At 36.1% G+C, this 16,799-nt stretch overlaps 2 protein-coding genes across 3 annotated transcripts in view; one reads left to right on the top strand and one right to left on the bottom strand.

Annotated features, from left to right (window-relative positions):
- Nucleotides 1-16,799, bottom strand: part of LOC123627571 (programmed cell death 6 interacting protein) — a 68,938-nt gene that overhangs the window by 23,915 nt on the left and 28,224 nt on the right. For both annotated transcript variants that reach the window (XM_045537234.1, XM_045537233.1), the window contains exons 8-10: nucleotides 9,702-9,924; nucleotides 8,295-8,418; nucleotides 3,718-3,895 (exon numbers count right to left, since the gene is read on the bottom strand). In XM_045537234.1, the coding sequence (XP_045393190.1) occupies nucleotides 3,718-3,895; nucleotides 8,295-8,418; nucleotides 9,702-9,924 (525 nt within the window). The remainder of the gene's footprint in view (nucleotides 1-3,717; nucleotides 3,896-8,294; nucleotides 8,419-9,701; nucleotides 9,925-16,799) is intronic.
- Nucleotides 6,942-7,190, top strand: LOC123643125 (shieldin complex subunit 1-like). The gene has a single exon (XM_045558605.1). The coding sequence runs from the start codon at nucleotides 6,945-6,947 to the stop codon at nucleotides 7,188-7,190; it is 246 nt and encodes an 81-aa protein (XP_045414561.1). The 5' UTR covers nucleotides 6,942-6,944.

Raw genomic sequence — 16,799 nt, forward strand, 5'->3', positions numbered from 1 at the left:
AGGTATACACCCAAGAGAACTGAAAACAGGTATTCAAAGGAAAACTTGTACAACATAGCAGCAATACAGTAGCACCCGCTTATCCACGGTTTCACTTTCCATGGTTTCAATTACCTGCAGCCAACCATGGTCTGAAAATATTAAGTGGAAAATTCCAGAAATAAACAATTCTTAAGTTTTAAATTCCACATCCTTCTGAGTAGAGTGATGAAATCTCTTGCCGTCCCACTCCATCCCACCTGGGACATGAATCATCCCTTTGTCCAGTGTATCCATGCTGTATATGCCACCCACCAGCCAGTCACTTAGTAGCCATATTGTTTATCAGATCGAAAAAACATAGTATGTATAGGGTTCAGTACACTCTGAGGCATCCACTAGGAGTCTTGGAATGTATCCCCTACAGATATTCAGAATTGCCACAAAATGGAAACAACCTAAATATCCACCAACTGAGGAACAGATCAACAAAATATGGTATATCAATATAATGGATTATTAATTAGTAATAACAAGAAATGAAGTACTGATACATGCTATAATATGGATGAGCCCTGAAAACATTATGCTAAATAAAAAAAGCCAAACTCAAAAGGCCACATCTTGTATGATTCCATGGATATGAAATGTCCAGAAAAGGCAAATTCAGAGACAGAAATCAGATCAGTGGTTTCCAAGGGCTGGGAGAAGGGAAAATGAGGAATCACTGCTAATGGGTAAAGGATTTACTTTGGGGAAATGAAAATGTTCTGAAATTAGTGTTGATACTTGCACAACATTATGAATGTACTAAAAGCCACTGAAGCCACTGAACTGTACACTTTAATGGGAAATTTTATGTTATGTGACTTTTACCTCAAAAAAAAAAAACCCCACATGTAGTTGTAAGATAAATATAGGTGAGTTTTTAGAAGAACCAATTAGCTATCTTGGAAAGAAAAAAGATCAATAAAATTAACAACAAAAAGACCACTCAAGAGAATGGCTCAAGATTAGAAAAGGCACAGCTGAGTAGCCAATTAATGAGCTAGAAGGCTGGCCTGAGGCAGTCTCCCTGAAAGAACAAGAGCACAAAGAGAAAAAGTAAAAGATGTAAGTGATACGAAGAAATGATACAGAAGCATCATTATTAATCTAACAGAAATTCAAAGGAGATAATGGAGAGAATGGAGAAAACGAAATAACTAAAGAAACAGAGTCCATGGACAGGGATTTAAGATTTAAAGAACCCAACAGATGCCAAGTATGATAAATTTATTATTTAAAAAAGAAAAAAATTAGTGGATGGACACTTCAAATTTCTAAAAATTAAGACTAAAACAAAATTTTTAAAAGATACCAGAAATATGAACACTCAAAAGGAATACCAGCTTTACAATTTACTTCACAACTTACAACTTACTTAAAATGAGACTCTCCAGGTACAAATGACAAAATAGTAACCCTACTCATAAGGCTGTTAGGAACATCAAGTAAGATAAATAAAAGTACCTCACATTAATATAGACAACAGACTGACACATATACACTGTCAGTTTTTCCTCAATAATAAGATGAGCTTTTCTCACATTAATATTTCTAAAGATTCTTCTCACAATTGATACATAGTATTTCATTAGGAAATGTTCTTATCAAAAAAAAACTTGTTGCAAAATCAAACAAGCATCTTCCAATCAATGGCAACTTAAAATCAAGGAAATACAGTCATACCTAATATTTACATAACTACTAAGTAGCAGGCACAAGTATTATCCCACTTCACAACTACCTTATGGCCTAAATACTATTATCCCCGTTTTTTGGATCAGTCAATTGAGACATGAAGATGTTAAGTACTTTACCCAAGGTCACAGCGAGATGTAAGAGCTGGGTATCAAATCCAAATATAATTTCACATTCTGTGACCTTAACCACTGAACTATTTATAAACTATAAAGTAGTAAGTGATTTATTATATCTTCTATTTACTAAATATCCCCAGACTGCTCTCCATTTGACTTGCGATGCCTGTATTCTTGCATCTGTCACTTGTGTGTGGTCTTAAACAACATTCTCCACTTTCTTCACCCTATGTCTAGTTACTACTTCTAATGTCCTTTCAGCTGCCACACCAGATCACAAGCTTGTTTACTCACATATCAACAGATCTTCAAGAACCATAAAGTATAGCAGTGTTTATCAAATTTTAATGGCTACATAGATCACTTGGGAATCTTGTTAAAGTGCAGATTCTGAGCCAGACATGGTGGCTCAAACCTGTAATCCCAACACTTTGGAAGGCTGAGGCAGGGGGATAGCTTAAGGCCAGGAGTTTAAGACCAGCCAGGCCAACAAAGCCAGACCCCACTTCTACAAAAAATAGAAAAATTAGCTGGGTGTAGTGGCATGCACCTGTAGTCCCACCTACTCAGAAGGCTGAGGCGGGAGGATCACTTGAGCCCAGGATTTCAAGGATACAGTAAGCTAAGATCGGGCCATTGTACTCCAGCCTGGGCAACAGATCCTATTTCTAAAAAAAAATAAAAAAAGAAGAGGATTCTGACAGAGTAGGTCTGAGGTGCGACCTGAGAGTCTGCATTTCTAAAAAGCACATCACAGCTTTAGTACTTAATTATGTAACACTCAATTCTGTTTGCTTTAGTTTTTCTGATTATTGACTGTATCTACATAAATAATGTTGGTGAGTGTTAATTATATAATTAATGTAGAACCCCTCATGAATAGCAACTTCCTCAAGCCAGTAGGGCAGTAAATTTCTACCCTAACCTTTTTCAAATGCTGATTTGCATTGAAAGGTAAATAACAACCATCACCTCATCATCATAACAGTTATAACTGGAATATTATCATAATAGTAATTTAATAGTAATAATAGCTATAACTTACTAAGCACATCCTATGTGTCCCAAAGGCTATGCCTTTCTCTGTTTTAGCCTTACTAATCCTCTAAATAACCCTAGGAGGTAAATATTCTCATTCACAAGATTTACACTGTCATAAGTACTTAAGTACTCTGTGCCTGCCCCCAAGTACTTGGAAGTGAGGTAAATACAATATCCTCTCAAAGTTAACTGAAAAATTAAAATATGGATTAAAGCATTGATAAGAGAAGTCACCTAAATGATACAACATGACCTCTAAACTGGCAAAGCCCATATAACCAGTTCAAATGTATTTACAGCTAAAGAAAGAAATGTATCAATTATGGGGAAGAGGTGAAAGCACAGTAAAAGGAGAATAACATTGGCAAACAGTTGACTTTAGCCAAAAAACTTTAAAGAGTGTTTCATTCCTATTGATAAAACAGCATCTCTACTGGAAGATGGATGCAGCAGCCTTATAAAACATCTGATGGCCTTTCTGTGTCTGAGTCCATGACCACTAAGAAAACTGATCTGCCTATGTACAAAATAAATCATCAATTATCAAGGCCCTAAACACTTTGTGTGACAGTAATTCCTCATAGTATTCTAGTTTTACACGGTGGCCACATGAGTTTCATTAATGTCATTTACCATTAAGACAAAAATGAACCCATTCTCACTCAACCGAATTCCTCTTGAGGCTGAACAGCAGACTCGGGGCCACAGTAAATCTGCCAAGGTGATGAATACTACTCTGTGAAAACCAATAGGAGGAAGCTTCCAGTCCCAATTTCTGCTGAACATTAAGGGATCACAGTGTTTTTACTTGAAAAGCAAATCTTTTAAAACATACCTCATCTAGGATTTCTCTATTTCGTTGCAGTAGTTCAGGTAGTTCTTTGATCAACTGATCAACAGTCTGGATGCCTCCCTGTTCAATCACAGAGGTGGACTTAGTCAATATAGACTGAGGTACAGTATCTCCTGACACATCTTCAATTGCTGCTGGAAGATTAAGGGAAGCCAACACCCTGAAAAAATGAGATACTATGTCATGTAGAAGTCTAAACTACCTTTAAAATGTTAACCTCCTACATCCAAATCAATAGCAATTGAATTAGCTCCCAGAAAAAGCGGATAAAACCCATCAATAGAAAAATAAAGCAAAAAAGGGGGGGGGGGGACCAGAAAATCAGTGATGGTAAAATTAAGCCAAAATCATTAAATTTTATATTAAAATTTTACGTTGAAGTTTACAATTCAGACTTAAAAGCGAAAAAGTAAGAAAAACTACAACAGTATTAAAATACACTGGATATCTTTGGCTTACAGTTCAAACTTCTTTCGATCTAATTAGAAAAAATTCTATGTTAAAAAAGCAGTCTTTTGTCATACTTTTGGAGTGTTGTATCATCACCAACAAATCAGAAATAATACACAAAAGTTATAATTTCATATTATCTAGGCAAAATGTCATTAGAACATAGGTGATCTAAGTATTCATTACAGAATCTTCATCTGTTCTCAGTTTTGTGGCACAATAACGATTCCTCAGTTATTTTATATACATAATGGGGAAGGGGGAACTTATCCCTATCTACTACTTAAAGACAAAAAGGCAAATGAAATAATATAATACAATGAACTCTTCAGAAAATAAGCTCTATAAAAACTCAGACTGCCTTTTAATCAAATATTAAACTTATGTTGCTTTCTTGTTGAAGAAAAATGATGTCAAAAATCCATGTATTCATCAAAACTAAAAAAATGAAAAGGCAAGCCAGACTAGGAGAAAATATAGTTGACCCTCAAACAACACAGGTTTGAACTACGTGGGTCCACTTACACATGGATTTTTTCCCATCTCTGCCACCCCTGAGACAGCAAGACCATACCCTCTTCTTCCTTCTCCTCAGCCTACTCAATGTGAAAACAAGATGAAGACATTTATGATGATCCATTCCCACTTAATGAATAGTAAATACACTGTCTCTTCCTTATGATTTTCTTCTAGCTCACTTTAATTTAAGAATACAGTATATAATACATACAAGATACAAAAAGCATGTTAAGCCGGGTGCGGTGGCTCAAGCCTGTAATCCTAGCACTCTGGGAGGCCGAGGAGGGCAGATTGTTTGAGCTCAGGAGTTCGAGACCAGCCTGAGCAAGAGCAAGACCCCATCTCTAATTAAAAAAAAGAAAAAAGAAATTATCTGGACAACTAAAAATACATAGAAAAAATTAGCTGGGCATGGTGGCGCATGCCTGTAGTCCCAGCTACTCAGGAGGCTGAGGCAGTAGAATTGCTTGAGCCCAGGAGTTTGACCTTGCTGTGAGCTAGGCTGACGCTAAAAAAAAAAAAAAAATACATGTTAAACTGTTTATGTTATTGGTAAGACTTCCAGTCAACAGTAGGCTATCAGTAGTTAGGTTTTGAGAGAGTCAATAGTTATACACTAAGCCTGGCGTGATGGAACATGTCTACAGTCCCAGGCACTAGGGAAACTGGTGGAAGGATCCCTTAAGCTCAAGGAGTTCAAGGCCAGCCTGGGCAACATAGAGAGACCTCATCTCTAACAAAAAAGTTATGCTCAGATTTTCAACTGAGTCGGGGGAAAGGGGGGTTGGCATTCCTAACCCCTGCATTGTTCAAGGGTCAACTATATCCTTAATTACGTATATCTGACAAAGGACTTGCCTCCAAAATATGTAAAGAGCTCTCTAAAGATAATTAAGAAACACTCAATTTTAAAAATGAGAAAAAGATTTCAATAGACACTTCACAAAAGATATATGAATGGCTAAGAAGCCCATGAGAAGTTGTTCAGCACGATTAGTAATTAGCAGAATAAAAATCAAACCACAATGAGATACTACTACACACATACTAGAATGGCTAAAACTAAAAAGACAGATGGTAGTAAGTGCTGACAGCTGATAAGGATGCAGAGCAACTGTATTTCTCAAACATAAAATGGAACAAACACTTTGGAAAACAATCTGGCAATTTCATATAAAGTAAACATGCACTAATTGTATAGCACAGCAAATCTACTCCTAGGTATTTACCCAAGAGAACTAAAACATGTCCACACAAAGATTTATAAATGAATGTTCAAAGCAACAAAATGTCCATCAACAGGTCAAAGAATAAACTGTTGTATGACCACAAAACGGAATAAAAAGAATAAAATTCATACACAAAACAAAGATGAATCTCAAAAATACCATGCCAAGTGAAAGAAGCCAAACACATTTTGAGTATATACTGTACATACCACAAGTATTGCATACTATATATACTGCAACAATACTGTAATGTACTATAAACTGTAATATATATACTTTACATGCTATAATGACTAAATTTATATTAAATTGTACAAAAAGTAAAACTGACAGGGAGCAGATCAGGGAACAGAGTGGCCAGGGGCCTGGAGAGGAGGGACTGAAAGAAAAGAGGCATGAGAGAATATTTTAAGGTAATACTCACGCATAGAGTGGTAAAGTAAAAAATATTCTGACTGCAGTGGTAGTGATAGTTACTACAGGAGTACATACATTTATCAAAACTAACTGAACTGCACACTTAGAATGGGTGTATATTATTGTGTGCAAATTATACCTAGAATTTTTTTAAACCAATGAATTATTTTCTTAGTCTTCAATTCACGAGAAACAGAAAAACAAGTTCCAAATAATAAATGCACTATGTATCTTAAAGAGTTTGTTTCAACTTCTCATTTCCCACAAATAAATAGCTCTCAAAATACAAACCAGTAGTCAAATATTCTCGCCTTGTTTCTGTAATTAAATTTCCTCCAACTATAATATATTTGCCAGGGCTTACTAAACACAGTGTCCCCAAGAAATGTATGTGTTTTGTGTGTGCATGTCTACATTTGCTATTTTATTTTATATACCCTTGACATTTAGCTATAACCTCAGAAAACTAGATTGCCCTTGCCTGCCCACATCAAGGATGGTTCTGGTGATTTTTCTCTCAAACCTCACTTTTCCCATAACAAAGATGGCACCTGCGCTTGCAAGTTCCGGGCTCTTTCTGCTGCTGAGAGGACTATGGTGGCCCAGGAAGCCACTCCAAGCAGCCAGTCAGAGGACAGCAGGGCTTTGGACCTGCCATCAGCATGTGACATAAGAGATTATGTCCTGCAGAGACCCAGCCAAAAGGCCAACAGTGAAGCTTTTAGTTCTATGGAATCGCTTTCTTTTCCTTGCTCTTCTGATGTGGATCCAGATTTTGATTCTCTGGTTGAGCCCAGTCCTTCTTTGATATACACAATTTGCTTGAGTATTGGATATTAAGGCAGCAATTTCTAGTTCTGTAAAAAATCTTTTAGTATCTGAATTTAATCAACTGAGAAAATCTTTTAAAACATGGATCTATTAACTATAAATATATTAAATATGGGTCTTAAAAATTACATCAAAGTCTGTGACCAATATATTTTTAACCTATAAAATATAGTTTGGTTAAAACTTTATTGTAGTATACTAGATACTGAGGCTTAGAGAGTTCAGTTATCTATTGGGAGTAGTTGCAAATTACCCCAAAACTCAATGGCTTGAAACAACAGACGCTGATTATCTCCAAGTTTCTGAGGCTCAGAACTCCAGGAATGGCTTAGCTGGGTGGTTCCAGCTCAGGGATTCTCATGAGGTTGCCGCCAAGCTGAAACCTTCCCTGGTGCTGGAAGTCCTGCCTCCAAGCAGACTCACCATGTGACTTTTGGCTGGAGTCTTCAATTCTCCACAAAGGCCTCGCCACAGGGCCACTGGGTGTCCTCAAAACATGGCAGTCAGCTCTCCCCCAGTGAGTAATAAGAGAGTGAGAGCAAAACAGAAGCTACTGTGTCTTTTATAATCTAATCCCAGACGTGACAGACCCTGACTTGTGCTGCATTCTATCATCAGCCACACAGACCAACCCTGAGATCACGTGGAAGGGACTGCGCAAGAATGAGAACACAAGGAGATGGGGATCCTTGGGGGCCATCTCGGAGGCTGGCTACCTCATGAGCTATTGGTCATGCAAAATTTCATTTAACTAAAAGTTCATCATGTTGACTCAAGTGAACTAACATTTACTGCTTCCATTGTTCATTTTTTGGAGAAATTTAAAGTGAATGCCCAGGAGGAGGGGATGGGTAAATTCACACTTAAAGGATGCAGTGGGCACTGTCTGGGGGATGGGCATGCTTGTAGCTCTGACTCGGGCAGTGCAAAGGCAATTTATGTAACCAAAGCATTCGTATCCCCATAATACTCTGAAAAAAAAAATTAAAATTTAAAAAAATAAATAAATAAATAAATAAGCTCAGAAAACTAAAGATGTTCATAAACTAAAGAATAACCAAAGAAAACTTTAGAACTTTAGAGATCAATTTATGAAAGTTAAGCTCTACCTACCCATTTGCCAAAGTAGTGGCTTCTCTCATTTGAGCAATTGATCTGTTAACCAAATCAGCTTTCCTCTGATTATAGGCAGCCAAAGATTGCTGCACTGACACAGGAACCATCTTCTCAAATAGATCTAAAATTAGGAAGGGAAATTACAATAAAATTTTAAGACAAAAACTCAAATTGTAAAAGTGACTATTCATATTTTCTTTCTAGTATTCAGTCTACAAATATTTAAAGATCAAAACTAAATCACCATTAAAAGTACAATGATAAAGAGAATTTTTAGATCACTATATTCATGGACAATGACAACAATGAAAAGTTTTTTCTTTGAACTTAATTTTCTTTAACATTTTAAGATGCGTTTGTCATTGGGTTCAAAAAATCTTTGGTGACACTGTTCCTTTGTTGAATTGACTGAGTAGGTCACAGTGGCAGGATTTAATTTCTGGCTCTACCACTTCCTAACTATGTGACCTTGGGCAAATTACTTAACCACTATGTGCATGAGTATCCTCATCAGTCAAATAGGGATAATAATAGTACCTATCTCTTGGGGTTGTTGTAAGAAATAAATGAGGTAATATTTGTAAAGTGCTTAAAAGAGTTCCTGTCACATGGTAAACACCTTACGTTTGTTAAAAATTCATCCTTTCCCAATGACAGAATGTTATCCTTCAGATCTTAGCTAAAGGCTCTCATAATACTAGATATATTTATGGTATAACATTTATTTATCTGATACAAATATGACTGCAGGAGTTAGCATGTTTAAAGAAATATTTATGAATGTTTATTTTTAATGGCAGCACCTTAAATAATATAACAAATGTTATTAACAAAATTACAAGTGCTGAAGTCTTTTTGGTTGTTTTTTTGTTTGTTTATTTTTCTGAGACAGAGTCTCATTCTGCTGCCTGGCATAGCTCACTACAGCCTCAAACTCCTGGGCTCAAGCGATCCTCCTGCCTCAGCCTCCCCAGTAGCTAGGACTACAGGCATGTGCCACCACACCCAGGTAATTTTTCTATTTTTTGTAGAGATGAGGTCTCGCTATTACCCAAGCTGGTTTTGAACTCCTGGGCTCAAGTGATCCACCTCAGTCTATCAACCTGCTAAGATTACAGGCATGAGCCACCAAACTCAGCCAACAAGCACTAAAGTCTTAATCATTATTCAAACACACAAGTTCAAGTTTTCTGACTCTGCTGTATACATGTTTTATTATCACTTACTTTCCCTCTTAAAATTTCACTGAAGTTACAACACAATTTTTATTCTCACATTCATGAACAAAATGAATGCAAATTATATTCAAAACATTAAATAGCAACTTGTGTTTTAGATAGAAAATACAGATTAAACTGGAGAAAAGATGAGTAAGATTAAAGCCTATCTGAATAACAGACATACCAACAAATTTCTGGCTGATGGGTACATTGACTGGGGTAGACTTCACAAGTGTGGCTTTGCCAATAGGCTCTAGATCTTTAAGGTCTGGAACTCGATCGTGATATATGAAGTCATTATCCTTCTTTGCTGCAGTAAGGGCACGGCTGATTTTGTCAGAAAAATCTTTCACATTGACATATTCATCATAGCGAGATGCCACTGTTTTAATCAATTCTGCTGCATGCTAAAAAGAAAAAAAAATTTAAAAAAAGAGACAACATTTTCTTTCTTTCTTCACCACCAAGTATTCAAGCACTGGTTTAAAAAAAAAAAAAATCCTTACTTCAAGGACTTGCATTTCCAGCAATGTGACTGACAGGATAAACTGGAAATTCTCCTATCTCAAAATAGCCAAAAATTGAAGGATAATACATAGCAGACATCCCTTTAAACACATGGGTGAATTACCATGATAGTAAAAGAAATCCATAGGCCAATCAGTATAAACTGAAATTGAGGAAAGCTGCCTATTAGGTTATTTCTGCAACTCAAAGAACTGGCAATTAAAATTTACTAAAAACTCTCATGGAGACCTGACACAAGATTCTTAAAATCACACAAGACAGAGAACTGAGATGCACGTCCTTCACTCCCTCACCTGAAAGCAGGAACCTCAAAGGGCTATACCTTCAGTGAAGGGGGGATTTGAAAAACATTACCCAACAGGCTGGGCGCGGTGGCTCACACCTGTAATCCTAGCATGCTGGGAGGCCGAGGCGGGCAGATCATTTGAGCCCAAGAGTTCGAGACCAGCCTGAGCAAGAGCCAGACCCTGTCTCTACTAAAAAAAAATAGAAAGAAATTAGCTGGACAACTAAAAATACATAGAAAAAATTAGCTGGGCATGGTGGTGCATGCCTGTAGTCCCAGCTACTCAGGAGGCTGAGGCAGAAGGATCACTTGAGCCCAGGAGTTTGAGGTTGCTATGAGCTAAACTGACACCACGGCACTCTAGCCCGGGCAACAGACTGAGACTCTGTCTCAAAAAAAAAAAAAAAAAAAAGAAAAACATTACCCAACAACATAGAAAGTCAACAAAGTAGCCTGTCATTTCAGCATCAATAAGAAAATTTTTTTTTAAAGTTTAGCCTTATAATATGATGAGCATATGCCTCACACAAATTTAAGTCTCAAATTATATTACTTAGGTGGTGTTAGGTATAGTAACAACAGATAAAATAGACAATAAGGCCAAAAGCATTGTTAGGGATAAATTCTATACATGTTTTAATATTTGCCAATTTGCCAGAAAGACACAAGACTCCTTAGATTTTCCATTTAATAGCCTCTATTTATATGAACAATTATAATGAGAAATTGATAAGTCTACCCTTCACCAAAGTGGAAGATTTTAACGCTCCTGTCTCAGTAATAGCTGGACCAAAATCTATAAGATCATAGATGATTTGAACAACAAAACTAATGAGTTTTATTTACCAGACATGGAGAACCCTGGACTCTACAATTAGAGACATATAATATTCTCAGGCATACAGAAAACACCTATGTATATAAAATGACCAGATGAGGAGATAAAACAAGTCTAAAATACCAAAACTACAAGAATACAAAAATGGTTTAATAATAGAAAATCTACTTATGTAATTTTCCAGAAAAGATTTAAGTTAAAAAAAAATCAAATATCTCCATAGACCTTGAAAAAGTTTTTGATAAAATTCAATATTCTTTAAGTGTTAGTAAAACAGAAATAGATATACAGTTCCTTAACACGCTAAAAATATTAACCTCCAAAGCTGGTATGCTTAGTAGAAAAATGTTAAGATTCCTAAACTGAAAGGAAAGATCACCAGGATCATGACCACAGATATGTCAAAATAATTAGACAAAAGAATGAAATAAGAGGTATCAACTTTAGAAAACAAAAGGAAAAAATTGTTTTTTACAGGTGACATATTTGTATTGTACACCAGGAAAACCTAAGAGAATCAACCAAACTATTCTAAATAATGAGAGAGGTAGTTTGGATACAAAATCCACATAGCAAATACAAATAACCACTAATTTGAAGAGATAACAGAGGAAATAAATCCATTGTTACTAGCAACAGAAAGTCAAAATATCCAGGAATAAATTTTAAAAGAATACATATAAGATCAATACAAAACTACAAAGAAATAAGGATAAACAAAATAAAAGCTACATGTTTAGTGTAAACTAGGAAATGGGAAATTTAAAATCTCTTTTTAAATTTGTAAATCAATTTGTTTTGTAAATGTGGTCAACTATTCTCCCAAATAGCAAAACTGGTACTAGAACCATAGTTATGTGCTGAGCGGGCCACCCTGGGTGTAAACTATTAATCCTTCAAGCAAATCTGAAAATAATCAAACAGGATGAGAACACACTAGCCAACTGATGATAAAGGAAAAACCCATGTCAAGCCACCAAGGGGCCACAGGAAAAATGGAGTGCTAAGGGGCCTCAACCCAAGAGGTAGCTGCTGAGAGCCAGAGGTAGATAATTAAAAGGCAGGGTTTCTAGGGGAAGGAGAAAAAAAGGAGGATTGAAAAGTGGGGAAGGGAAAAGAAAGGGGGGTGAGCACTCAGAAAATGCCAGCAGAATACAAACTCTAAAAGTAGATGCATCAATTTGAAATACAAAAGCTGTGAGGAATTCAGGGAAGCACAGGTACAGAGGTGGAATCCTTCCTAAAGCAGGCCAGGCTTTGAGTGTCAGAGAAGTGGGGCTGAGATGGAAGCCCTTACACAATGATGCTTGGAAAGCTACCCAGGCCCATTACCCCACCCAGGAACCTCCAGTAAAATCAATCTCATTTAAACACAAGTAACTGAAAAGGCATCTCATCTGCTGCAATACCAAAAACAAAATCATAAGGAAAAAAATGAAAATGAGCTGTATGTCTGTTCAATAAACAATGAAAGCTCACCCAAAGAAATATTGCCACAAAGTAGATGAAAACAGCATGCTAAAAACTGAAATAAACTAAAACACTTAAGAACACATCACAGTACAAAAAGAACACAAAGTATGAAAGAGAAATAGATGGCCCAGAGAACAGTGGATGATAGACAGATAGCAAGACAATGTGAAACCGGAACTGACAGAACTCCAGAAAGAAAATATAGAAAAATACAAATAGATTTAAGAAAGAAATACTGAGACATTTATACAAGAAGCAAAAGGGAGAACACATATCACAGAAATCATAGTAAGAAACATACACTACAAGAAAGAGTAAGGAAAATTCAACATAAAAGTTGGGAAGGAAGAGGCTGTGACAAATTAAAGATTTAGGAAACATATCAACCAAATGCAATATGAGGACTTTGTGTGGATCCAATTTGAACAAATCAACACCCTGAGAAAAAAATCAGGAAAAACTAAACCAGATTTGGATACTGTTGAATTATGAATATTAATTATTATTCACATTAATATTATTTTTGCTAGATGGGATAGATAATGGCACTGTGGTACAATTTTTTTTAACCTTTATCTACTAGAGTTACATACTAAAATGGCTAAGAATGAAATGAGCAGGACAAGGAGGAAGGCACTGCTGTGGCCATGACCACAGTGCTCCAGCTGTGACAAGCCATGAGCAGCAATCCTGCAGGTAACCCCACCATCACTAGCCACTGCTGAGCCTGACCAAGACAGCTTCCAGCTATTGCCTTTGCACCCAACATATGCTACAGGCACATCCTTAAAAATGAGGGGGGAACAAAGTCCCATCCAAACAAAATAAAATTCAAAAACAAGAAGTGACAGTTGCTCCACATCAGAAGGAATCAGTGCAAGAACTCCAAAGCGCCAGAGATCCCAAAAAACAGAGTGAAAGGAGCCCCTCACCAAGGATCACAGTAGCTCTCTAGTAAATGGAAATACTGAAATGACACAGAAAGAATTCCAAATATGGACTGTAACGAAGTTCAATGAGATCCAACAGAAAAAGGAAAACCAACTCAAAGAAACCAGAAAAATAATTCAGAAAATGAATGAAAAATTTACTACAGAGATAGATATATTAAAAAAAAATAGAACTTCTAGAAAATAAAAATTCATTTAGGGAAATACAAAACACAGTAGAAAGTTTTAAGAATAGGCTAAGCAGAAGAAAGAATTTCAGAGCTTAAAGACAACCTTTCAAATTAACCTAGTCCGTCAAAAATAAACAACGAAGAATCAAGAGAAACAAAGTCTCCGAGAAATATGAAATCTTGTAAAGCACCCAAATAAAAGAATTATAGGTAGCCCTGAGGGAGAAGAAAAAAGGAAATGGCCTGGAAAACCTACTTGAGGGAATAACTGAGGAAAACTTTCCTGATCTTGGTAGAGATTTAGATATCCAGATACAAGAAGGTCAATGAACACCTGTGAGATTCATTGCAAAAGTGATATCACCAAGGCACATACATAGTCATCAGGCTGGCTAAAGTCAATGTGAAGGACAAACTCCTATAAAGCAAGCCATGAGACGAAAACATCAAGGGTTTTCCTTTGTATCAACTTACAAAGGAAAATCCATCAGACTAATAGCAGACTTCTCAACAGAAACCTTACAAGCTAGAAGAGATTGGGGTCCTATCTTTAATCTTCTTAAAAAAAAACTGTTAGCCAAGAATTTAGTATGCTGCAAAACTAAGTTTCATAAGTGAAGGAGAAATAAAGTCTTTCCCAGACAAGCAAGTGCTAAGGGAATTTGTCATCACAAGACTTGCCCTACAAGAAATGCTCAAAAGTACTTCAAAAACTGAAAAGAACCATCGATACTCACCAGTATAAAAACACTCAAAAGTAAAAACTCACAGGTCTTATAAAACAGTAACACAAGGGAGAATAAAAAGCAACTGGTAACAATCAACATGACTGGAACAGTATCTCACTTATCAATATTAACAGTGAATGCAAATGGCCTAAACGCCCCAAGTAAAAGATAAAGATTGGTGGAATAAATTAAAAAACACAACCCAAATATCTGCTGTCTCCAAGAAACCCATTTAACTCATAAAGATTCTCACAGACTCAAGGTAAAGGGGCAGAAAAAAATATTCCACACAAATGGAAACCAAAAGCAAGTAAGAGTAGCTATTCTTACACCTGATTAAACAGACTTTAAATCAACAATAGTAAAAAAAAGACAAAGATGGTCATAATATGATGATAAAGGAATCAATTCAATAAGAAGGTATAACAATTCTAAATAAGTATGCACCTAATACCAGAGCTCCCAGATTCATAAAACAAATACTATTAGAACTAAGAAAAGAAATAAACAGCAACATAATAATAATAGTAGGGGACTTCAATACTCCACTGACAGAACTGGACAGATCATCAAGGTAGAAAATCAACAAAGAAACACTGGAACTTACATGAGACATCAGAACAAATGGACCTAACAGACATTTACAGAACATTCACAAAAAAATGCAAAATATACATTCCTCTCATCAGCACATGGAACATTCTCCAAGACAAATCATATGTTAAGCCACAAAACAAGTTTCAGCAAATTTCAAAAAAGTCAAAATCATACCAGGTATCTTCTCAAACCACGGTGGAAGGAAACTGGAAATCAATTCCAAGAGGAACTCTCAAAACCATACAAATACATAGAAATTAAACAAAGATCATGCCGCTGAATGATCTTTGGGTCAATGACAAGATCAAGATGGAAATAAAAAAAATGTTTTGAATTGAATGACAATGGCAACACAAGCTATCAAAATCTCTAGAACATAGCAAAAGCAGTGCTAAGAGGGAATTTTATAGCACTGAATGCCTACACCAAAAAGACAGAAAGATTACAAATTAACAACCTACTGTCACATCTCAAGGAACTAGAAAAACAAGATCAAACAAGCCAAAAGCTAGCAGAAGACAAGAAATAACAAAAACCAGAGAACTAAACAAAATTGGAAGAAAAAAAAAATACAAAGGATCAATGAAACAATAAGTTGGTTCTTTGCAGAGATAAACAAAATCAATAGGCCACTACCTAGATTAACCAAGAAAAGAAAAGAGAAGATTCAAATAAGCTCAATCAGAAATTAAAAAGGAGACATTACAAGTGATACCACAAAAATACAAAAGATCACCAGAGACTACTAAGAACACCTCTATGCACACAAACTAGAAAATCTAGAGGAAATGGATAAATCTTGAGAAACACACAACTTCCCAAGCTTGAATTAGGAAGAAATAGAAACCCAGGACAGACCAATAATGTACAGCAAGATTTAATCAGTGATAAGAAATCTCCCAAAAATAAAAAACAAAGCTCAGGACCAGATGGATTCACAGCCGAATTCTACCAGACCTACAAAGAACTGGTACCTATCCTACTGAAACTGTTCCATTAAAAAGGAGGGAATCCTTCCTAACTCATTCTACAAAGCCAGTATCACCCTGATACCAAAGCCAGGAAAGGACACAACAAAAAGAAAACTACAGATCAATATCCTTGATGAACATAGATGCAAAAATCCTCAACAAAATAATAGCAAACTCAATCCAAAAGCCCATCAAAAAGATAATTCACAGCCAGGTGCAGTGCTCATCCCTGTAATCCTAGTACTCTGGGAGGCGAAGGCAGGAGGATCGCTTGAGCCCAGGAGTTTGAGGTTGCAGTTAGCTGTGATGACGCCACTGCATTCTAGCCAGGGTAACAGAGTGAGACACTGTTTCAAAAAAAAAAAAAGGATAATTCACCATGATCAAGTGGGTTTTATTCCAGGGATGCAAAGATGGTTTAATATATACAGAAGTCAATAAATGTGATTCACCACATAAACAGAATTAAAATCAAAAATCATGATCATTTCAATAGATGCATAAAAAACATTCAAACAAAATCCAACGTTGCTTTATGATAAAAACCCTCTACAAACTAGGCATAGAAGAAACATATTTCAAAATAATAAAAGCCATGTAACAAACCCACAGCCAACATCATATTGAATGGGGAAAAGCTGAAAGCATCCCCCCTAAGAACTAGAACAAGACAACGATGCCCACTTTCACCAACTCTATTCAATATAGTACTAGAAGTCCTAGCCAGAGCAATCAGGCAAG

This window comes from Lemur catta, chromosome 1 (genome assembly GCF_020740605.2).
Source record: "Lemur catta isolate mLemCat1 chromosome 1, mLemCat1.pri, whole genome shotgun sequence".
NCBI lineage: Eukaryota > Metazoa > Chordata > Mammalia > Primates > Lemuridae > Lemur > Lemur catta.

Excerpts from the sequence above, each read along its gene's own strand:
- LOC123643125 (XM_045558605.1), top strand. The coding sequence starts at position 6,945 with ATGGTGGCCCAGGAAGCCACTCCAAGCAGCCAGTCAGAGGACAGCAGG.